General features: G+C 36.9%; 1 protein-coding gene and 1 long non-coding RNA gene across 2 annotated transcripts; both read right to left on the bottom strand.

Moving 5' to 3' along the window:
- Nucleotides 1-906: 906 nt before the first annotated feature.
- On the bottom strand, nt 907-20,252 carry SYCP1 (synaptonemal complex protein 1). Its single transcript, XM_053455889.1, has 18 exons — nt 20,241-20,252; nt 18,834-18,943; nt 17,723-17,790; nt 17,145-17,206; nt 16,630-16,746; nt 12,865-12,968; nt 10,976-11,093; nt 8,121-8,191; nt 7,845-7,926; nt 7,093-7,155; nt 6,643-6,705; nt 6,075-6,137; nt 5,447-5,563; nt 4,743-4,853; nt 4,019-4,111; nt 2,486-2,560; nt 1,791-1,911; nt 907-1,046 (listed from the first exon to the last, which is right to left on the bottom strand). Exons 1-18 carry the CDS (start codon nt 20,250-20,252, stop codon nt 907-909), a joined length of 1,590 nt encoding a protein of 529 aa, XP_053311864.1.
- A 1,007-nt stretch (nt 20,253-21,259) lies between these two features.
- LOC128475108 (uncharacterized) lies at nt 21,260-23,927 on the bottom strand. The gene is made up of 3 exons (XR_008346441.1): nt 23,856-23,927; nt 22,704-22,777; nt 21,260-21,300 (listed from the first exon to the last, which is right to left on the bottom strand). It is a non-coding gene; the product is annotated as an uncharacterized LOC128475108 (long non-coding RNA).
- Nucleotides 23,928-24,848: the final 921 nt, after the last annotated feature.

Genomic DNA, 24,848 nt, shown 5'->3' with positions numbered 1-24,848 from the left:
CCACCACAAATACCCTTAAAAGAAATATATTTTTACCATAAAAATAGCATATTTTCTTTGTAAAATAAAATGAATAGAAAACAATGTTAATTTGCCCTATACACAGATAGCTCTGTCCTATTTCACAAGAGGGGAGGCTCTAGGTATTGTTACTCTAGGCATTTCCTAGGTACCTCCGACTGCATTTTTCAGGCCTTCGGAAAGGTTTCTGCCCCAACATTGTTCATAATACATTTGCAGGGGTGCATCATTAAAAATAGTTTCTCGTTACTACAGTCATGTATGTGAAAAACATTTTTTCAGTGTATACCTTGTGCTAATAATAATAGGACACCAACATGTAAGCACAGTATCAGTAATCACAGTTTTACCAAAATGTCTGTTGGCTCTGAGCTATCAGAATGAAAGTCAAATTCCACGGGAATTTTTCTTTTCTTCTTGTCTGATTCTTGCTGTAGTGCATTACATTTTTCATTTTGTAATCTTTCATACTTGGGCGGTGTCTTCACAGTATAAGTCTAAAGAAGGAATGCAGCATTATATTTCCACAGCTTCAAGAAGTCACCATACTACTGAATATGATACTATTATACTGCATTTGTACTAAATCTGTCTGTCCAATTATCATGAATTTAACAAAGAATAGCTTCAAGTGCTTCAATCCATGTTGCCTAATAATATGGCTATGTAATAAATTACAAAGGGCATGATTTGTAACAGATCTGCATAAGTGTGAAAATTGTCCCGAGGCTCCCCAACTTTAACAGCTAGTCTGTGCCATCATTGCCCCCAAACAACTTGTCGGTGCCTTATTTGCCCCTTGCCTCCCCTTTCAACATACAACATATGTAAACGCACGCAGGGGTCGCACCGGGCCCCCTAGAGGCACGCCAGTGGACATTATTGCTAAGCTTGCCCGTTAAGCTCCAAATGCAATCCTACGTCTCTAATCTTCTTTACCCTTCTAGCGATGTTATCTAACAGCTGGAGAGCTGCTAGGACCTGGAGTTTGAACCTATAAGAAGCTCCCAAAGAAGGATATTTACCTGATGCACAAGTACAAAACGTATATCAATTAAATACCTTTGGTGGTATTTCCAAATAACTTTTTGACGAAGTCCACGGAGATGCACTGTTATCCAATTTCTTGGCAACTTCCGTATGTAAAACTAGCTGTGGAAGTTGTGATTTTTTGGAATAAGATTTTGATGTAATGGGGTCTATTGTTTTGTTACTTTGCTTAGGAGTCTGCAAGGGAGTCTGAATGAGCTAACAAAAGAAAAGAAACATATTACTTCCTAAGTAGTATTGAGGTAGGTAATCTTTATGGCACTAACAATGGACAGCTGTACAAAGACTGCTGATCATTCTATAACAGAGTGAGCAAGCAGCCAAAAAGACACATTTATTTGAAAGAAGTTGATTTTTTTTTTTACTCACCCTAGGACTGTTCTATGCCTCTCTCTGTCTCACGATCACAGTAAGGCAGAGAGAAGCAGCGATCACTACAATGTATAAAGTACTGTGATGTGAGAAACAATTAATAAAAAGATCCAATTTTTTACTACATGGAAATCCCCCCAAAAAAGCAACAAAACCCTTCTGGAAGAAGAGGAGACCACAGCAAGACGTGCAGCTGACTACATCAGTACCTGCCATGGAATGAAAAAACTCTATATTATTTATATTATTATTAACATACCCCCTTCATTTAATACCCAAGATATCTTATATGGCTTTGGCAACACTGAAAAGATATGAATGAAGCAGATTTCATTTAATTTGAATACCTGATATCAAAAGCCTTGCAAGCACAACCAACTTTTCTGTTTCAGAATTACAGTTTACCTTGCCCTTAGATCCTTTTCTGCGATAGACCTTGTTTTCTTCTGCTTCCTTTGCAAATTTTTCCTATGATTAAATAATTTATATTCATAAATGTATCATCTGTAGTTATACATTACTCCTATTTTATGTGTGTATTGGTGAATGATATTAATCATAGTGAATTCGTAGTTCGTATTCGTATTAATTCAGTGAATTGTAGTTTTAGCGTATATACCTGGGTTAGTCTTACTGGCATTAGATCCTTGCTGGAATACATTTTTAGGTATAGTGTTATGGCCTCTTTAAATTGGGTCCAGAAGTACAATCCCAACACTAATAAAGACTGAGGTACTATACTCTATGAGGTAATATATATATATATATATATATATATATATACACCTATAGTCAGATTGGTATCTTGTATGTTATTCAGTGGTTCTTCTTATGTTTACTGGTATTTTACTCAAACAATAAACCGGTGAAATTAGGTCGTAAACCCTAAACCATGACCAGGTTTTTCCCAAACCTCCTTAAAGTAGGATGTAATTAGATGATTCCTGTTCTCCCTCGTGGGGATCTGTCATAGATTCTCCAATCACAAAAATATACAGTGAGAGAGTCCACGTGGGTTCTTATGTGTTAAAGTTAAATGTACCTTTTCTTCTGTTATGTGCTTTAGTTCTTCCTTAAGGGACATTACTTCCTGCTTTGTGTTAGATAAATTTGTTTCCTGGACAAGACAAATATAAAAAAATATATCACAAACACTGACATTATACTTAACAGCTGGAACATGTAAAAGTAAAGAAATATTGAATTTACATATTTTTCACTATGGGCAATTGGTTTTATAGAAAGAATCAAGAGGATTTCCTTCCTACCACAAGACCTACAGCACAGCAATAACAAAAATTATTGTTTTTTTTAAAGTGCAATATGTTTTTTTTTACAATGCTTAATGTGTTTGAGATGTGTATGTCAAATATGCTTTCTGGGAAGGCTTTCCACAAGGTTTTGGAGGGTTTCTGTGGGAATTTTAGCCCATTCATCCAGTAGAGTATTTGTGAGGTCAGACACTGATATTGGACGAGAAGGCCTGGCTCGCAATCTCCGTTCCAGTTCATCCCAGAGGTGTTCGATGGGGTTGAGATCAGGGCTCTGTGCGGGGCAGTCAAGGTCTTCCACACCAAATTCATCCAACCATGTCTTTATGGGCCTTGCTTTGTGCACTGGGGCACAGTCATGTTTGAATTGGGGATTTTCACAAATTGTTCCCACAAACTTAGAAGCATAGCACTGCCGAAAATATCTTTGTATGTCCCCTTCTCTCCCGGATGAGTGGGCACAATTTTCAATAGAAACTCTCCAAAATCTTGTGGAAAGTATTCGCAGAAGAGTGGAAGCTGTTATAGCTGCAAAGGAGGACCAACTACTTATTAATGTCTATGTATTTACAAAGCAAAGTCATAAAAGTCCTTGTTTGTGTAAAGGTCAGGTGTCCCAATACTTTTGTCTATATAGTGCATATGGACAAGGTACATCTTATTCTTTTGTCTGTAAGTCATTACTTGACAAGGCTGTTTTACATTTTTTACACTTAGAAAGTATTTCTAACACTTTTGCTATGTCTTTGCTCAGTCGTTTCCACTACCCACACAAATGATATATTTTTAAGGAGAATCACAGCCTTCATTTGAACCACATTTAAACACATAAAGTAATATTTGATAGAAACATAGAATTTGATGGTAGATAAGAACCATTCAGTCCCATTTTTCCTAATGTAAAGACTTGGACCTAAACAAACCATACCCCCCCCCCCAAACACTTCAGGTGTCCAAATCAGGACGCTTATATTGGAAGGTGTAGCCAAAAGTAGAAGAAACAGGGCAGGTGTCAGAAATAGGCAGGGCAAGAGGCAACTTTTAGTTGCTGAGACAAACTGTGCACCTTGTTGAATCACTTTTAGGGCAGGGTTTCTGTGGTTTCAATGTAGTATTTTCTGAGCGTTCCTTCTAAAAGGTTTAGGCGGACTGTGTGAGCAGAATATCAGAATAAACTATGTTTTTTTATTTTTCTTTTTTACATTGTTGGTGACAATTAAGGTTTAATCAGGTCGTTAAATCGAGTCTTGTGAGTATTACAGAGTACATAACATCAACCCCAGACATGAATTATTATATCTCACCAAAAGAGCTTTTTTGGATGTTATTTCATTCTCCATGGCATGGTACCGATCCAGCTCTGCATCCTTTTCTTCAACTAGTTTATCATATTGGTTCTAACAGGAGCAGAAAGGATAGACGGTTGCTAGTATTACATTTCTCCTCTTATATAATTGTAATAATTAATTTATAGCTACCCCTCCATTTTCAGAATTTAATATGTAGTTCCATCACTTTATTTAGCAGCCATTGCTTATTGTTGTTTCCACAATCATCCTTTCTCCAGCTGCAATCCAATACCTATCAACTTAACACATGCTAAAGGTCTTATAAGAGACCAGTTACTGATTTAAGATCTGTTTATTAATCCCCAGAGAACATTGAAATCTGTGTTTACAGGAGGCACAATGTCAGGCAATACATGTTTTCTTCTTTGAAGATGCATGTGGAGTAACTGGGTAGAATGTAAATGTGGTTTAGCATATTATTTGCAAATGTGGTTGGGCATAGACAACTACAAATGCATGTATTTTAAAAGTGCCTGTTTTAATATACCAGTAACGGTTTACATGTGCAGGGAAGGTTGCTTCTTAGCCATTATCCCTTTGTGGCTCTTTGACAAAAGCATGACTACTCTGCATTAAAGTGTATCACTCCTTGCATCTGGCACATAATCTTACATTTAAAATAAGAGCTTTTACATTTACATGTGGCATGTAAATTACTTATTATTGGAAAATCCCATACTTTATGTTTTTCCATCAGTGCTACCATTTCAGCAATCTTGTGCTGACATCGAACATCACTCTCTTTTTGTAATTTTCTTGCTTCTTCCGCTTCTAACTTTAATCTGTCAACCTATAAAATAAAGGAAGCATCACCTTTAGTGTGACAGCATATTTTTTTCAGATTAAGCAGTGAGATATATGATCAAAAAAATCTCTTACAGTGCTGTGGTAACAATGACACATATAGGTGGAAGGATGAATACAATACAGTGAAATGTGCACTGCTGCTATTAAAATGTATACAATCCCACCAAGCCTTTTATAAATTCAGCTGCCGACATAGTATAAGACCAATTCAAGTGAACAGGAACTTTGTGTTGGCTGCCATGACTCTTGCCACTCAGTTGTTATAAATTCTTTGTTCTAAAAATTTGATGTGGGTGGCATGGGGAAATTGGCATCTGACAAGAAGAGAGGCACCTGACATGTGATTGCTTGTTTCTTCTTATGTCGATAATAGTTTAGTGACACACCAATGTTGTCCTTTACATTAAAAAGCTAAATTGTAATGCTGTTAATATTTCTTAGTTTTTGTAAATTGCTGAGATTCACATTACTTCAGAAAATAATTTTTTGCCTGTACAATTTTGAATCAATATTTTGTTCTCACATGAACAGAAAACACTCCAAAACACTCCTTGTTTTTTGGTAACAGCCCCATACCTCTTCAGAAAGATGCTGTTCCCTTGATTTTAAATCATCAATCAGTCTTTGCTTGTTGCTAATAGTTGTTTCATATTGCATTCCAGTATTTTCAAGTTGTTCCTTCAATTCTTTCACCTTTGCAAAGTGAAAAAGAAAATAAAGCTTAATGTGTCCCTCCTAGAGAATAAGACTAAAAGCTAAAAACTGTCAATGGTTTGTGCTGAGGTAGTCCCACCCCATCATTAAAAATCGCGGTTTTCTTGTGATGGTGTGGGGCAAAGGGACAAGGTCAGATTGTTGATTCTACTGTTTCCTTCAGTTATCATAACAGATAGCAATGGGTTAGGCCACTGGTGTCCAGCTCCAGGCTTCAAGGGTAAAGAATACAAATAATTAAGTTACCCATCATTGGCTTAGATGACATTAGGTTGTTGGGGTATTTCCTTATAACCCGAACCCGGGCCTTTTGTCCTGGGAAAACTTTTTAAAAACATTAGAAAATGTCTTCATCATTGGTACACAGCACATAGAAGACTGACTAAATTAAACAAAACTGCTGTTATCAAATCTGTACGGTTTAATTTAATCAAGAAATAATTATACATTTTCATGAGTTGATTAAAAAATAAAACTTTGCAAAACAAACCTCTGCTTCAAGAATATTGCACTGCTTGCTTTGTCCTGTAATTTTCTTTTTCAGAGACTTATTCTAAAGAAACAAATACATTCTTTCCTTATACATGTGATTACTACTCATTACTTTTAATTTGTGTGGTTGTGTGTGAAAGGGATGCATGTACTAATCATGTTATGATTTAGGCCTGGAAAAGTGTATAGCTATCAACTTTCACAATTTAGTTGGGACAGTCATGTAATATCCATTGACCGGCTTAACTGGCACTTTAAAGAAACACGGGACAATCGATGAGGAAATACAAGAGCTTCTGTAATGGAAGAAAATTGCAAAAAACATTGTTTGATTAATGAAAAGTTTCATTTTAACTATTTACTGATATTTTACTAGGAGAATGGGGTAATGTTTGCAGGAGGAGCTGTCAATATTGTGGCATAGCAATGCATAATGCACATGAAGCCTTCAGATAAAAATAATACTAGTCCATTCCAAAGACTGAAACCACAATTCAAATGATAAAATGTGAAAATATTCATTGAATTCATTCAGTTGTTAAAAAAAAATCATAAATTTCACATACTTCCTGATGTAATTCTTCAATTGATTTGTTTTTATTTTCCACCTGTTTCTTCATAGTGCTCAGCTGAAAAGAATAAAAAAATGTGAGATGCATGTGGTACAATTGACAGTACTGCCTTTGTATTATCTAATCGTTGTTTGTTCCATATAGGTAAGCAAAGTGTCCAAGGACATCGGTCTGTATCTTGCGCAAGTCATTGGTGCCTTTATTTTTCCAGGAAATTAAATTCAGTATCAGATTTCACCCCCTTTCCTGATTTTCCCAGTACAGATATAACTCTGTTGGTGTATTTTTCATAATTTCATTGCTACATTCTAAGTACCATCCAAATGTTAGCAGAAACAATGTAACATCTGTATATGTGTTTATTTCACAGTTGTGTGAATTAAAAATAAATGTAATTAAAATTAAAAAATTAAGTATTTGAAGTTAGCGATCACTTTATCTTACCTTATTTTCTAATGTTTTAAGTTGTTTATCCTTTTTGGAGATTTCCCATTGGATGCTTCGTGTCTAGCAAAACAAAAAAATAATAATACTGCTATTTGAGGGGTTAACAATTTTGGGTCCAGCCAGATGTATTTGGAAGCCAGACTTGTCATTTTTGTAGCCAAACAAGAAACAAACCCAAAATACTAATTATGATTTGAGGCACACAGAAGAAAGGAGGTTGTTAAGGTCGGCTGCAACACTGGACTGGGTCAGGCCTAGGGTAGCATCCAACCAAAATCTGACCGGTGCCAGAGATATTCTCTTATAGGACTACACAGTCATTTCATAAAACAATGAGCATTCCTTCTTACTATCCATTTATTTTAATCGGGAACCCCTACCACTTTGTACTACTAGTATCAGATTTCAAAAGTTTTTAAAATGTTGCATTTTAAAAAAATGAAAACAGCAACATTGATTTTTTTTTTATCTTATACTAGTAATAAAAAATAGGAGTTCTAATGTTTTCAGACAGCTGTATATAGCCATTTGTATAAATACTAACTCTTTTATCTTATTCCAATCTAATAGGCCAACAATCTGACTCTTTATTGACTGCCTTAATCATCCAGTCAGACATTAAAATATAACTCTTGAGAGAAATTGGCTTTAAGAACCACCTAAGTATGGTATTTGAGCAAGGAAAGTCACCCCAACTATTTTCTTCCATGGAACTTCCGCTTTAATAAATGTAACTATGCATGTGATACCTTTCCTTCACACTCGCTGAACTGGTTTTTAACCTCTTCATTCTTAAGTGTAATTTGTTTCTGAAGAGATTCAGTTTCCTTCCTTAAATGAAAAGTTAGAGGCAGTTAGAAAAGTGTTCCTTTAAGTAATGTATTAAATAATTTAGGACATGATTTAAACATGCTTAAAATATATATAAATCATAATATCCTTCAAGGACTACTAACACAAGTGTTTCTAATAAAAAATGGAAAGACAGATTATGTGATAAGATATTTTTAACATGTAGAACTTGCCTTGCCTGGTAATTTCTTGCTTTTATATTTTCAATTTCATTTTTTGCACTCTCTTCTTTTTTCTTTATTTCCTTTAAATAAAATGAATAAATAACATCAACAAGTGTAACTAGACATACATAGCTGGTTTAAGCTATGTTAGAAACATAGAATTTGAGGCCAGATAAGAAACATTCAGCCCATCTTGTCCGCCCATTTTTCCTGATGTAAAGACTTAGACTTGGTCCTAATCCTGGTTCTAGTCTTATATTCAGGAAAGCGTTATGCCTATCCCAAGCACATTTAAAGTCCCTCACTATATTAACTTTTGTGACTTGCTTTAAATTCCTTGGGAGTCTATTTTTGGGTTAAAATACAAAGCAGTCCCACTGATTAAGCGCATTGGTAAGCAACAAAGCCTTGAAAAAGTAGATTGAACTTGCCAAACATTGATGTAGTGGCAGGTTAGGCAATATATTGCTATATAGTGTAACATAATTCCCAACGTTTGCAGGAACTTTCTTTTTACGCATTGAATTTGTTGCAAAGTATGTGTGCAACTGCAGAAAAAAACGCCAGTTTGTGACGCCAACATCCCCCCAAATACTGTTATGGGGAAGCCATGGGGCCAAAACTGGAACATATACATTTCAGTTTTCAAATTTCAAATTTTCATAAATTGGTTTGCTGGGCCCATATCCCATTTGGGACAGTTTAGCAGACCCCACAACTCAAATTACAGTTGACAGTTCAACGTTTTTCAGACAACCACCCACACGCACACACACACACACATTCCTGACATGCATTTCGGCACGGGCGCGGGATTCATAGATGACATACCAGGTACCTCCGTGGTCCGGTGGGGCCACTTCCATATGAAGTATCTGGAACGTCTGTGGTCATGAAGAAGATTTTTATCTAGGCTTTATAAAAAAGTGCACGCTTTCAGGAACCCACTGCATGAATCTTCTTTAAGAGTGGCAAAGTAATATGATCCTAAATGGTGCACTGGCATGGCTATATAATGCATTATTATCATCATTGTTATTGCCAAAACTGATTATAAGAGATGAAGCTAAACTAGGGCTAAATGTGACTGATGGGCTGCTTTGCCACTTAGAATGAAGGAAACTACAGTAAAAACATGTTTTCTGTTATTAAGTAGTTATTAGGGGACCCCATAACTGTAAACAATATAATACACAAGTTATGTTGCATTTAGTTTAATATACCATATTTGCTTGATTATAAGACGACCCCCCAAAATCTGAATATTAATTTATGAAAAAAAGAAAAAGCTTGAATATAAGACGACCCTATAGGAAAAAAGTTTTACCAGTAAATGTTAATTCATGTAAACTATGTGAACTATTTTTTTTTAATAAAAGCTATGATTGAGAAAAATATTTTGTTTTTATTTCCTTTTTTCCAATATGCACATTTGCCCTCAGGCTTGCCACTCTGCCCCAGAAATGCCTTATACCCCCTATATGCCACTGTGCCCCATGATATGCATTTTAACCCCCTATGTGCCACTCTGCCTCCGGAATTGCCTTATACCCCTATATGCCACTCTGACATTTAGGGGGTTAAAAGGCATATTATGGGGCAGAGTGGCATATAGAGGGGTGTAAGGCATTTCAGGAGGCAGAGTGGCATATAGAGGGTTAAAAGGCATTTCTGGAGGCAGAGTGGCATTAAGGGGGTTAAAAGGCATTTCATAGAGCACTCTGCCTTCAGAAATGCCTTAAGCCCCCCATTTAACACTCCCTCCTCCAAACTTACTGGTGCTTCTGAGTCCCCGGTGCGTAGTCTGGGCAGCGTGTAGAGCTCTACGCGATTCGCGTAGACAACTTCCGCTGCAGCCGAGAGGAGGTGCGGTTAGCAGCGGGGGTTGTCTGCGTTCATCGCGCAGACCTTCCCCGGCTGTCAGAGATCAGAGTTCCCCGCACCGGAGCTTAGAGCTCTACACACTGCCTGGACTACGCACCGGGGACTCAGAAGCACCGGTAAGTTGGGGGGGGGGCGTAACACAGGAGGATCCAGGTCCCCTGCATCGCTGCGGGGGATCTGGACCTTAGTCTCATAGTCAGACCTAGTTGAGGTCTGATTATAAGACGAGGGGTATTTTTTCAGAGCATTTGCTCTGGAAAAAACCTTGTCTTATAATCGAGCAAATACGGTATTTATGGTTTAATACTTTGCATTTGGTTTATTATGAAAACATTATTATAGGGTCATGGTCCTGTGGTCTAGTTTCTGCCTTAAAAAAACAGCAATCCACACACGTTAAGTAAGTGATCCAACAGCTAAGTTTGATCTACAATTTTTTAGTGGGTAAATTCTATTTACCTTAATCAATGTAATATTTGATCCATTATTGTAGTCTAGTGGAAGAAGGTTATCTAGTATACATCTATCACATTTTCAGATCTAGTATCAGGCTCAGTAGACGTTACATGAAAAGTGTCATGGGCAAAGTTTGAAAAGTGCAGCAACCAAACAAATAAGCCCATTAGTAGAAACAGTTCATTGATACATATGGTAATAAGATTTCAAATGATTAATCAGTTGCACGCAGTCACATGTACCATGAAGTTTTGCATTTACACATAACTGCACAAGACTTGTAACATGAAGGGCTCAGTGATGGTTCCCATGAACTTCCTTAGGTGCAAGACAGTACCCTGCACCAGAAAACCTTTGGTAACAGGCCACATAGACACACACGTTACTGAAGACATGACATTCTATGCTATGACTATATGTTTTTTTAAACCCACCTAATTCCTGGCACCATGGAATGTCAGGAACAGCTGAAATGGGTCAAATAGTTATAGTTCAATATGACAACAAGTAAGTATGGCGCTGACCTCAAGTTCATTTTGGATGTTTGTCATCTCTTTAGCCGTGATCTCCAATTTTTTATTCATTTCCATGTTTTTTCTTAAAAGTTCCTCGTAATCATTCAGTAGATCCTGGTGTTTTAAACTGTTAAAAGGAAATGAATGATTCTTGTTCAGTACAAGATTCTATAACCCATGTTTACAAATGACAAATCTCTTCAATTCAGGGAAATTGACCTGTCTTTTAGGATAAATATCTTCATTTTGAAATTCATAAAAAGGAAAGTTCAATCCTCTGTTTTCAGGAAGATGAGCAAATCACTACAGCGCATAGTCCTTATTCATAAAGAGATATCTTCCTGTTCTAAGTGACAGGACTAAACCCCAGAGGGGCTAGATACAAGGACATTATATGTGCATTATATTATGGATTATAACACAGAAATTAGATGTGTGTGACAGCATGTCACTTCTGCTTTATGTATGTTGTGGGAAGAATTTCCCAACAGGTTGTTTTCAAGGTATTGAGGACTACAACTACATATGCTACAGCCAACATCAGACACACACCCGTTTGGAAGATTTAGGATCATGGGAAAAGTATCTCTGCAACAGCTGGGGTACTATATGTTGACAATCACAGACACCCAGAAATAGACCTGCCAAGTGAAGTTTTAAAGGTGTCTTCAAAACATTTTACCTTTAGACTGAGCCACAGAGTCTCTTGTTATAAACTTTTCCTATTGTGGTTAAGTACCTTATGCTCATAAAAGGGCTATTAAGTAGCCCATCACGAATAAAAAAGTATGATGAATACCATACAGTTTCTATATCTACATACCTAGTTTGTTTTTAAATGTTGGTAATTGAGCTCATTGCTGTGAAAAGGTATTTGCTTTTTCTTCTTTGTTTGCTTATTGGTCAAATCTAAATGTTTAAGATTATCCAACTAATAATAATATAACACAAATACAACATGAGTAAACACAAAATCCATCTTATAAATTATCACTTAATTTATTGAAGATAAAGCGTTAAGGAAAACCTATATCACCCGTGAAAAAGTAATTCCTCCCATAAACCTAGTAAGTGTTTATATCATCATTAGTGGCAACAACAGCAATCAAATATTTGCGATAACTGTTCAAAAAGTCTTCTTCATCACTGTGAAGCAATTTTGTCCCGCTCATCGTGCTTTAATTCAGCTATATTGGTTTCTGAGCATGAATTGCCTTTTTAAGGTCATGCCGCAGCATCTCATTCAAAGTCACTCATTCAAAGGACTTTGACTAATTATCTACAGAGAAAACAGAATATTATTGGGGGCTTGGGGGTCTTCAAGATGTTTTTTTTTTTTTGTTTTTTTTTAAGTCCCAGAGCCTTACAAATGGCTTTGTCACCCATTCCAGACTGATATATGCCAATGATTTTGCTTCTCATCTGTTAAATTTCTTCTCAAATCTTCTCAAATGTGCTGAGACTATTTAGCCTACTTCACTTTTATTTAATTTATGTTTGATTCAACAGGGCTGACAGTAATCATGTCTGGGTGTGTCTCGTGAAATTAAACTCAATTATTAATACATTTTGCTTAATTAGTTGCTTTAGTAACTAAGGGAGGAAATACTTTTTTTCACCTTTTTTCATGTAGGGTGGATAGCATTTTTCCTTCTATACACGAAATCATGATTTGAAAACATGTTTACTCAAGTTTACTTAAGTGTGACAAAAATAGAAGAAATCGGAAAAGGGACAAATACTTTTTTACAACACTGTACATAATCATGTGACTTAATAAATGTAAATATTATGTAGCTATCTGTTCTGATTTTATAAGTTTGAAAAGATTGTTCATTTTTGTTACAAGCCCTACGCGAATGATGTTTAACACCCAAAAAGAGTAACCAGTTACACACTCTTTCTGCTGTATTTCAGCTTCCAGTTCTGCTATCTTCTTTATATAACTTTTCCCATCCTCAGATGAAATATTTACTTGGGTTCTTAGATCACTGATTGCTTTCTATAAAAAGAAAGTTAGACAGTTGAAAAAACCTTATTTAAAAACACCATAAGACCTAAAGCTTTGTTAATTTCCCTACCTCTTTCTTTTCCAGTGAGTCAAGAAGCTGGTTGTGGGTTTCTTGTAAATCTACAACTGTCTTAGTAAGGGCACACTTTTCCAACAAAATAATGTCAACTTGTCTCTATAACGAATCAGTATATCAAAGTAAGACTTAAAGACCCTATATCTTAAACTAGATATTATTGCAATAAACACATTCAGTGAATGTCCTTAAAGATATTTACGTCAGATTTCTACATTAGGGGGCAGCTCTGATTATTACTGCAATGGGAAACCATAGAGGTCAATTCTCTGTGCTCAACTTCTTACTTAGTATATTAAAGATCTAGAATATAGAATACAGCAATATGATATATATGATATATAGGTATATCATATTTTTAACCTTGGAATTTTGACAGATCAATTTACAGGGTCTATGTCACACGTGAGACACAGTAGAGCATGGGTGGGTAAAATCTAGATGCCTTCCTGGTGCCTAGGGTTTGGCAGGGTCCCCAACTCCAGCACCACTCTCCTCCACTTCCCCCCAGGCTCATTACCAGCAAGCCGAGTGTGAGCGCGGATATATGATGTCTGTTCCCGCCACTCAGAAGAAACCAGTGTGTAAGGACTGCAAGATAGCATGGAGTTACTGTCTGTAATAGGCATGCGCCAGCCTTTGCCTATGAAGGGCTTTAAAAGTAAGTCAGGATTTTGAAATGAATCCTGAAGCGCACAGGGAGCCAGTGAAGAGACTGACAAAAGGGGAGAGGTGTTAGTAAAGTGATCGGTGAGGAAGATAAGCCTGGCAGCAGCTTCCATGGTGGATTGTAGAGGGGCAAGATGGGTAAGAGGAAGACCAGCTGACACAGGGTTACAATAGTCATGGCGGGAGATAATGGCATCTTGTGTTAGGAAGGGACAAATGCGGGCAATATTTTTAAGATGGAGATGGCAGTTTTTTGAGACAATGTGGGGGATGAACGAGAGGTCAGAGTCAAGGGTGACACCAAGGCAGCGAGCAGGACGGGGAGATAATTGCACCATTAACATTAAGGGAAACTGACGAGGTAATGTTAGCATCGGAGGGAGGGAATAGGAGGAGTTCAGTTTTCGAGAGATTAAGTTTTGGAACAGTGCAGACATTCAGGTAGAGACAGATGCCTTACCACAAAAGAGAGAGTAGATTCCTGGACTGTACAAATCAGAAGTTCACAGGATACCAAACATGATGTGAGGGTATCTTACCAAATGAATACTTTTATTATTAAATGCACAATAAACTATATGAAAATGTAATATCCATTTAATCTGGCTACCATTTTATGTGCCACATTGAAGAGGTCTTAAAAGGGTTTTTTGTGTAAATCTGTATTTATTAGAAGTTTGGTCAATCATTTAGTACTCACAGGTTTCGTAGTATTGTATCACACAAGTTAGTATTACAGAACATGAAACACATTGATACATAACAGGGACATAAGTCCTTGTAGATTAAAACGACTGTAAGGGGTACTGCCCTAGTGATACTACACAGTAGAGCCCTGCGCAGGACTGCTTCTTTAATCCCACTGCCGCTGATTTTTTGTCCAATCCCGCCCGCTCCCGCAATGTGTGTGCCCAATCCCGCCCGCTCTGGCCACATTTGTGGTCAATCCCACCCGCTCCTGCCACAAATCACGCCCACCTCCTTAGCTGAACTGCAGATTTCCCGCTCAGTCCCGCAAGGCCGCCTTCGAGTTGCTCCCTCACAGCGTGTCTTCTCTTGCTCCGCCTAGGAACACATCGGAGTCACGGGAAGTGACGTCACATCACGTGACTCCGCTTTGTTCCTGGGCGGAGCAAGAGAAGAGACACTGTAAGGGAGCAGCGCGAAGGCAGCCTTGCGGGACTGCGTGGGATTACCAGGACCCGCAGGTACAGTGTGTGACCGCCCGCCCCAGGCAGGGTTGTTAATGATTCGATCCAAAGGGGGTAGGTGTGGCCACCATTCTACAATGAACCGATTGCTGGGCGGGATGTAGGAGGTATCCACAGAATTCTGCCAGGAACCCCCACGTGGAGCAGTTCTAAATCGCCGCCCAGTCCTCTGTCCACTCCACCACCCTAGCCACCAAAGCAGCATCATAGTAGAGATGCATGTTTGGGACGCCGTGTCCGCCTGCGATATTTAGGTTTGCATAATATTCCAAACGGGGAGGTACCGATTTCAAACATATCTAAAGTACATGCTTGGTATCTCTACAGGTAGTTCTTAGAACAAAAATAGGAGTCAAGATAATACACTAATTTTCATTTCCTACATTAATCCTCCCTTTCCAGGTAATAGGGGTAGGGACCAGCTGAACATGTCCTTGGCAAGGTTGTGCAGCTAAAAGGTTAAAGGGATTTGGGGTCAGTTGTAAAATGAGTACCCAGATACTTCAGGATTTGTGCACACCATTTAACAGGAATGTGTGATCTGAAAGAGGATGTCCAATGAGAGAGCAATATATTTAGGATCTCAGATTTATTATAATTGATAGAGACATTTAAGAGATTGCCAAAAATGGTTAGTTCTTTCCAAACAGCAGGTAATGCTAGTTGCTCTGGGATTAGTTATTATGAATAAAAGGTCATCTGCATGAGCTGCTATCTTATGGGGATGGCCGCCTTCTTAAAGGCCACGAATAGCTTGGTTAGTACATATAGCATTCAGAAAGGGTTCTATAGAGGGGGCGAATTACACAGATGATAGCGAGCATTACTGCACTGTGTCATTATGAATGTAAAAAGAAACAGAGAGGAGCATATTGACTCTCACCCTAGCTGAGGGACCACTGTATAAAGACCAGTTCCAGTCAATCATTTGTGTCAAAAAACCAAAGTGGACAGTGTCCAAAAAAGGAAAATGCACTTCACCCAATCAAATGCCTTCTCAGCATCTGTTTCTAATAAAATCAGTTTGGCACTGGTGCCCCATGGATTATGTCAATGATCTTTGTAGTGTTGTCCCTTCCCTCCCACCCCAACACAAATCCTGACTGGTCCTTATGAAGGAAGCAATGTAAGAGGCCAGACTGATTGCAAGAACCTTAGCCATCAGTTTAATGTCTATGTTCAACAGGGAGATGGGCCTAAATATTCCATAGAGTTCAGGGTTCCTGCCGTCTTTGTGGATATGAGCTTCTAGAGTCAGCTGGGATAAGGGGGTTGCTATTGAGACGGCATTAAAAGGGTTAGCCATACAGGAGTACAAGATATCTCCAAATTGCTCGTAGTATAGGATTTGATAGCCAATAGGTTTCCTGTAAATCATGATATTACAGGTTATCTAGTTGACATACGTAACTATGTAACTAAAGGTAATCCTGTTTTTCTTGTCAACCCTAATTTCCTAGAATTTAAAGTGTCGCTGTTGCCTACTGTAAATGTTGCAGTGAGATTGAGGTGAAAGCAGTATGGGAAATCTTGAACAGATAGAAAGACAAAAAAAATTGCAAGCTCTTTTGAAATTAGTAAATAGAGTGGAGCTAAAAACAAACATTGTGTTTAAGGGGAATGGACTTTGTCCAGTAGCAATGAAAGCACGTAGCATAGTCTTAAAAAGTCAGATATTTTGGAAGTTTAACATTACCTGCAGCTTTTCCTGGTTGTTGGCCGTATCTTGTAACTGCTTTAACAAAACTTGATTTGTTGATTTTTCTTCAGTGACTTGCAGCTCCAAATTAGTTTTAGATTTTTGTGAAAAATCCTGACATATAAAACATATGTATATACAGTGTGAAATATGTGTTTGTGTGCGTGATAATATGCCACAGTAGTTACTATACCCGATAAACATATTAAGTTAAACTTTTACTAAACTGGCCACCTACTTATGTAGATTTATTTTGCTGTTTCTATAACATGAATGGTAATGAAGAGATAATATGAGCATCAAATCAAGTTCATTTGATTGCCGATATATCATTATCATTGATGTGGTTTAACTCTGAAATGACGGTTATGTTGTAAACAATGGTTCTTTTGTAAAAATGTTTTAGGCAAACCACTTGCAGGTGACTTCAAGGTTAACAGATTAAACATGATCTGATTTTTTCCCACAAATACTACACTTTGCATAAATGTAAATGAAAAATAAGACGTTACCAACTCAGATTTTACAGCTTCAAGTTCTTCGTTCATGTTATCTTTTATTTTGATCATATCTTCTGTAAACCAAATAGCAAAAAAGGAAGCACTTGAGCATAATTAGAAAAGAATATGATTTCTTAAAAAAATAAATAAGGAAGCTTATTAATATTATTAATAATACTTTCGCTTTAATTGTAAACCTGCTCAACTTCAAAATCATTCTCTACAAAGTAAAAGTAACAAAATACAACTGGCATCCTTTTCTACTCAGCAGCATATACAGCAAAGTTGGTCTTGGGAGACATGGGCTCGGCAGCAGTAGCCCCTCTGTGAAGCTTGGGTCAGATTGTCCTGTCAAGCAATCAGGCATCACAGTTTACCACAGTTCAATAGGCTGGTTAGAAGGGACCCCCTGCTGACCCATTTACACTATTCCGTACACCATGCCCCACTTCCTTGATGCCATTTGCTGGCACTCAACAATGAGGACAACAGTAATGGAGGAAAAGGCCTAGGGACGCTACTTTGGGTAAGGGCTAGGGCATTGGCCAATCCAACACCAAACGTACTGCAATCTAATGGCAATTTCTTACCAAGATCTGCAGATTTTCTTTGCATCTCCAAAGCATTCTTTTTCAAAGAATCTTCTTTTTCTTCTAACCTAGAAACAGATATTTGTATTCAGATCACTGCTAACTACTATCATTGTGACTATACAATGTATAGTTATGTTTATGGAAGATTGTTAGAAGCAACAGTTTCAGTTGAGAATTACTGTGAGATACCAATTATAATAATCACTTTCCCATGATACCATTGAGTTCTTTTTTTATTATATATAATCATTTTTAACCAAGTTAAAACAATTTATAACATTACTGTCTTTCTCATTCATGATACAAAATAGTCAAGGAATATAAAAACACAAGTTATAAGTGCACAATATTTGATAGCATTCGTGCAATATAACCCACACAATAATTCTAGACTGGTCAGAAAGAGACAGTTACCTCTGATCACAACACCACCGGATGGAAAGAGTGGGAACCCTCTTCAGATGCTGATGGTTTACAGGGCAGATCTTTAAGTAGATGAAGTTTTCGTTTAACCATATGGGTTACGCCGTTTGTCTGTTTTCATTCCGCCTTTTTATTACGTTTCACTATACTGAAGGGACCATCCATCTAGTTAAATTATATGTTTTTTGATCTGTGTCCTGAAACTTTCATCCAATTAAGTATACCACCAGATATTTGGTTGTGGAAGGGGAGGGGGTGTCAATATTCCTGGGATAAAGCTCCTCATAGGAAACAAACCTGTACTCAGGGTGGGCAGTTGTGGATTACTAGAATTCCTCCAGGGCTTCCTGATACCTTCATATCTACTTATCATCTCATTAAGAAGGAGAAAATATTTCTCCATACTACGCTGATAATCGATCTGACACTTAATTTCATCCCAATCTGGAGTGTCCAATCTCAACCAGTATCGTGCTATAGAGATCTTGCAGGCCAGAAGGAGATTTATCAGAAGGAGACAATTAAATTTGCTCAGTTTCAATATCAATATGGAAGAGAAACTGTTGTGGAGTTATTATCAAACCAAGACCAAACAGAGCGATCGGCAGATACCATTGAGTTCTAACATACATTATTACCTTGTAGCACCTGATATTAGCAAAGATCATATATTTGTAAAACATACTGTGCCTTCAGGTCTTCAAGTTCTTCCATTAATGTTTGTCTTTCTTTAGTTGCTTGACTCAGTAAATCCTTCGCACACTGTAAATCAATTTCTGTGGTCCTTTTGACATTCTAAACATTAGACAGATACACACTGTATCACAATCACCATTATGGAAACATAACAATACAAATAAAACTGAGTGTGCATTTCCTGTTTTAAGATGCAAGTGTAAACAGCTTTTAAATACATGGATACTATTCATTATATTACCAGTTTGGTAACACTCTCATTGTAATTTATATGTTTTTGGATAGGAGTAAGTGTTTCATTTAGTTTTGTTTCATTTATTATTAAGTGTTTGAAATGTCGTCATGCAACATTCAGGTGATTTCTCTCTGGAGAAATCACAAGCTCCATATTGACAGGCAGTATGTCTCTCAAGATGGTGGTGCCATTCTGCTGGGGGAGGGGAGTAAAACGGTTCCAAGACGGTATTCCCAGACCCCCCTGAGACCTCCAAGCTCCCCCTGCAGGCTGATCACAGGTACTGCGATCAGCAATGCATGGCAACATATGCTTCCTGCTTATTGATATAGAACAGGTGCCCAAATATTATATTTATATACAAAAAATATGCATCCAAACTACAAAAGTAAGAAAAAATGAGTGTAGAATGTAAGGGACATTTGACCCCCTATACAATATACTTATTGCCGTAAAACAAGCAAAAAACATAAAAACATTGGGTATTTTTAAATTCAGGACACATATTAGAATCTATTTAGCAGGTTTTTGCATTAGCTTTTGTAGAGGAGTAATTTTTTCTTCAATTTTACACATTTTTTTGATACATTACATATGATGAAATGTATCTAAAGAAAGCACTTTTTGTCCTGAAAAGAAAAAAAATATATAATTTGTGAAGGTACAGTAAATGAGAAAGAAGAAAATTACAGCTAAACACAAACCCCACAGAAATGTTAAAACAGCCACTGTCACGAAGGGCACAAATTTTACAAACAGTCTGGTCATGAAGTCTTAATTATAGATTTCTGTATTAATATAATTCTGTATAAATATTTGGCTTTGGAGGCTCACTGAGTTATCTGGTGAGTCACAAACAACTTTATTTTATACACTTTGAGTACTGCAGCCCCTTTATTTTGTTTATCATAAAAACTAGACACCTTTGTCTCATCTAGATGCTTGGCTGGGATCCTATAGTCCTACAAGGTGCCATGAGTAGCTGTTGAAACGTATGTCTGAAGTTCCAACCACCCCGCTAGTTAACATTTATGAGTCAGATCTTTTAATCCAATTTTCAAGTCTGGTGGGTGCATTGCAAGTCTCATACCTTAGCTGTTGTGTTATGTTCCCTTTGCAGTTCATCATACTATAGGTATTCATATAGTGATGGATACTCACAGAAGCTGTCATCATTGCGAAGCCAGATAATTGCATGAAAAGTATCATTGGTTGGCTTAAAAAGTCAATTTATAATTTAAAAAGACTGCTCAGATGTATGAATGGCATAAATTATAATACCTCTGTATTCTGAAGGGATGCTTCCACTTCTTCTAGTTGCTGGAGTAACTTCTCAGTCTTGTTGTGTGACTGTTTTATTTCAGAATTATGATTTTCTTGCAAAAGGAAAATATTTCAAGTGTATTTTACATCAATTATATTTTAAAACAAGCTATTTTATTAAGATACAAATACCATAAATTAAGATACAAATACCATAAATTAATTCAATGTGAATTGTAACTTAAACGTTTATATTAATTCTCTTCAAATTAATAAGCTTAGAATTTAAGCAGGGTGAATATTTTATAGGATACCAACAGAATGATATAGATATATAAACAGACATTATTAGCTTTTCATTTACACTCGAGATCTAATGATCATCTAATTTCAAGAGTATTGTGCTGTTTCCTTTTTTAAAACAGCTCTAGCTTTGCACAAAATAATATTTTCAAACATATGCATATTAGTCATATCTGTTTACATGTGTTATCCTAGCTTAACTTACTAAACAAGCACTAATTCCTTATAAACACAGCTGGGTCACATAATGCAATATTACGTGACCCTGCAGTAAAAGTGAGTAAGTATGTATATATTTTAGAGTATATTTATAAGAATGTATCAGCTTGAATGTTACAGAGTATATAGAGGAACCATGTATTATAATGCATCATGTAAAAGTACTATTCCATGGAGTTTATAAAAAAGCAACACTATGGTTACCATATGTTTTTAAATTTGGCTTCTACTGTTAATATAGGTAAAAACAAAAGGAAATGCTACCACAGAAAAGTATTGTCAACAAACTTGCAATTCTGGGGAAAAACAATGGACGTGTTTGCCTACTTGCTTCTTCTTCTAAGACATTAATTTTATTGTTTGACTCATTCAGCTGGGACATTAATTGTTGCAGCTTTGTTTCCCCATCTTCTTTCTCATTTGTCAGTTGTGATATCTAATGAAATGTATGACAGAAAAAAATACAAAATAAACAGTTAAATAATGTAGCACAAACTGCAAAGAGGCCTGTTCCCAGGACTGTTCACACATCAGTTGTACAACATGTGGCTCCAATGGAAGTAAATCATAAACTGATATAGGTAAATATTTAGTTATTCTTCTCAATAAAGAGAAATTGGAAGCCATTAAACAACGGTAGAAGTTACAGATATGCAAGTTCAATAATACAACTTAATATCTACAGTATATGCCTCAGATAGGTACTTTCAAATAGTATTTGCTGGATGTGCGCGAAATTCTTGCTTTGTTGTGTTACATGTTGGTCATTTCAGTAGCACTCCAAAATCAGAATGATGTGCTTCCATTTCTGTATTTTTTGTACATATTTGCATGTCCTTACCGAACCTCAGGGTAAAGACCCAGACTCCTACACAGGCGCCTCATTAATGGCGCCCAGAGAGGACTTTTGTTCCAGAGGTTTTTGATGTACCCACACAAATTATACATGCTTTTTTTTTAGAAGAAATAGGGCTTTGATTTAGAACCATAGAAACGTGCAAGATTAATAACTTGAGTGAATATAAAAAAAAAAAAAAAACCAATGTAAGAAAATGTTGAATATTTTAATGTTGAGTGACTGAATTTATGTTTGGCAACATCCCCTGATTACAGGCATACCCAACATACAGCTAGGGTGACGGGATTTAAGTTTTTTTTATTTCTTTTCATTATTTTTTTTATCGGTGCAATATTGATAAAGATCTCTCTAAGGACCTCTGGAACAACTTGTATCTTAGTGATTTTTTTAATACATTGAAACAAAACTTTCTTTGATTTCTTTTACTTTTTCCACGTGCGGGAAGAAGGAGAAACATTACTTCCCTGTGATACTCCTGCACTGTTCAAGCTGTGATCACCAAGCATGTCTCTATAGACTTGCATTGGGGATTGGACCGTATTATGATCGGCTAGTAGGGAGAGTGATCAGACATCCCACCAGGGTCTAAACCAGTGGTTCTCAACCTTCCTAATGCCGCGACCCTTTAATACAGTTCCTCATGTTGTGGTGACCCCCAACCATAAAACTATGTAACAGGGGGCGACCCCTGTGAAAGAGTCGTTCGACCCCCAAAGGGGTCGCCACCCACAGGTTGAGAACCGCTGGTCTAGACAGACCCTGCAGGGGATATCCTGTCCTCAATGACTTCCGATTGACGTCAGCAGTAACAGATCACCGGCCCTTGCCGGACAGCCGTTACAAACAATCAGTCAGCATGAAGTTTGATGGTAACCAATATAGCCATGTAAAATTAGATAGGACGATCCAAAATTGGAATAATTTGATGTAGTGTCGCGCTAAGCAATATACTTCCATATTTTTGACAGAATCCCCAATACCTGATGTTTAATTCTGTTCATTTCACTACTGTATTCATCATCTAGTTTCTGCCTTTTTTCTGCTTCTTCTTTCACTGAAAATCGGATCAAACACACTTAATTACAGATCATTCAAAGAACACAATTATAAACATTTACTAAGGAATTTAACAAGTGCACTTTGCAGAAAGTTCTCCTTTAACAAACTTCAGTGAGTTAAGAAGCAACTTGCATGACCCATGTCTACAATTTGCAACATTTTAAGATGCACCTTTTATAACCCTTTCTCGATTGACCTGTAGATTTTGTTAGTGAATTAACTCAATTGTTGTTTTAAATAACATAACAGGTAACCGGAATGCTTCTGGCTCTCAAAACCAAGAATTACCAGTTTCTGTTCTCTCCCAAAAGATAATCTACATTTTCCACTGTTTTTCATGGTACAGAGCATTGGTTTGTTTGTGCCCTTATGACAAACAAGGATAGGTATGAATTTGCCTGCATTACTCAATCAATAACTACCATAAAATCACAGGTATAATATGCACAGTTTGTTCCCTTTTTAAGTGTCTCGAAATGTAGGGCCCATAGTATGCCAAGTACTTAGAACCGGGTAACTCCTAAAAAGAAACTTACCTTCGAAACGCAGCCTACATACGGTCTCCTGCTGAATCGCAGTCCTCGCACACCGCCTGTGTCTGAGCACCGGTTAGTGCAGTGGCCAGAAAAACTCAAATTTAAAAACATAACAACCTAATTTCCTGGCGCATGTGAAGATTGTGAGGGAGCAGGAGACCAGGCCTGTCACCAGCAGCGGGACCACAAGGGAAGCGCATTCTCTTGAACCTACAAAGGTAATTAAGCTGGGAGGGAATCCTAAAAGTACGGTATATGTCTTTGTGATGCATGAAGTGAGTTTGTATATGTAAATGTGTACATGTATAAGTGTTAGTACATGTGAGTATATATTAATGTGTCTATGTGAAGCTGGAGTTATGGGTGTGTATTTTGAACATGTATTTTTTTCCTCTAGAAACAGGGTACATTTGTACTTTCATATTATACCTGGAACTTATAGTGATCCATTTTTTTGCAACTATAAGCAACTAGTATGAAAATTATTATTTTTATTATGTTAACAAAGAAAACACCAGTTTAATAAACTGTTCTTACGCTGGACATAAGCTTCTTGTCTAGAATTCTCAGCTTGTACGCAAAGTTCTTCAAAAGCCATTATCATTCGCTAGAATAAGATGTTAAAAGTTACTTGGAGTAAAATTCTTTGCACAATTATCAAATAAATATTTGCAAAGGTAAGATTCTCTTCTCTGTATGTCTTAATGTCAATGTAATTTTGTATATTGTGAATTAATGTGAATTAATGTGAATAATGTGCACTAGGGACAAATAACCCAATGTTCTAGTACTCAAGTGTAAAGCTGAAATAAAATGAAATAAAAAGGATTTTCTATTGGAATAGAAACTGTATCACATCCAAAATGTTTGATCGTGTATTCATTATGTGTGGGTAAAAAATTGCCTGGAACTTTATAGATGGTCTGACAGAATGAAAGTACTTTAGGTGTAAAAAGCAGTTGTAGCTCTCAACAGTGCCACCACCTTAAGCCTGAGTCCCAGGCTTGTACTGTTTAATGGAAAACCTAGCAACCTTAAAGAAAAACGCACACGCAAGGCCTACAACCTGGGCCTAAATAAAATAAAAGACACACATGACCAAGTTACCACAGAGTTTGGATAGTACAATCAACATTTAAATTATTGAAAAACAAAAAAATATGTTGTGCTCGAATTCTGCATTAAATTCAATAGTACAAGTTTCAAACGTAGGAGAGAATGTATTAAAATACCACACAAACCCAGTATATCTGTAGTCCCACAGTTTGGCAAGCGCATGCTCGAGGGATTCTGCAGTGCCACTTGCCAGGTAAATGTAACAGCTTTTTGAAAGCAATACTATTCTTTTAACTGTGTATCAGTGTTTGTTTCACACATCCCTGAAAAGTGGGCATAAATTGTCTCACAAATGCAAATCTATTTTGATTATACAATGCATTCCGAAGGGGGTGGTAATGATTTTTTGGTTCCTTGGAGCTAGTATTTAAAAAGGCTGCTATTTTCGGTTGATCATGGGCTAGAAAGAATTCC

The sequence above is a fragment of the Spea bombifrons genome, chromosome 2 (genome assembly GCF_027358695.1).
Source record: "Spea bombifrons isolate aSpeBom1 chromosome 2, aSpeBom1.2.pri, whole genome shotgun sequence".
Classification (NCBI taxonomy): Eukaryota; Metazoa; Chordata; class Amphibia; order Anura; family Pelobatidae; genus Spea; species Spea bombifrons.
This window is presented reverse-complemented; position numbering and strand designations above follow the sequence as displayed.

What these genes read in the sequence shown, in the direction of transcription:
- SYCP1 (XM_053455889.1), bottom strand. An exon ending in AAGAAAATCTGCAGATCTTG is followed by an intron (nt 17,207 to 17,722) that starts GTAAGAAATTGC and finishes TTTGGTTTACAG; the next exon opens with AAGATATGATCAAAATAAAA. An exon ending in CACTGATGGAAAAACATAAA is followed by an intron (nt 4,112 to 4,742) that starts GTATGGGATTTT and finishes TGCTCCTGTTAG; the next exon opens with AACCAATATGATAAACTAGT.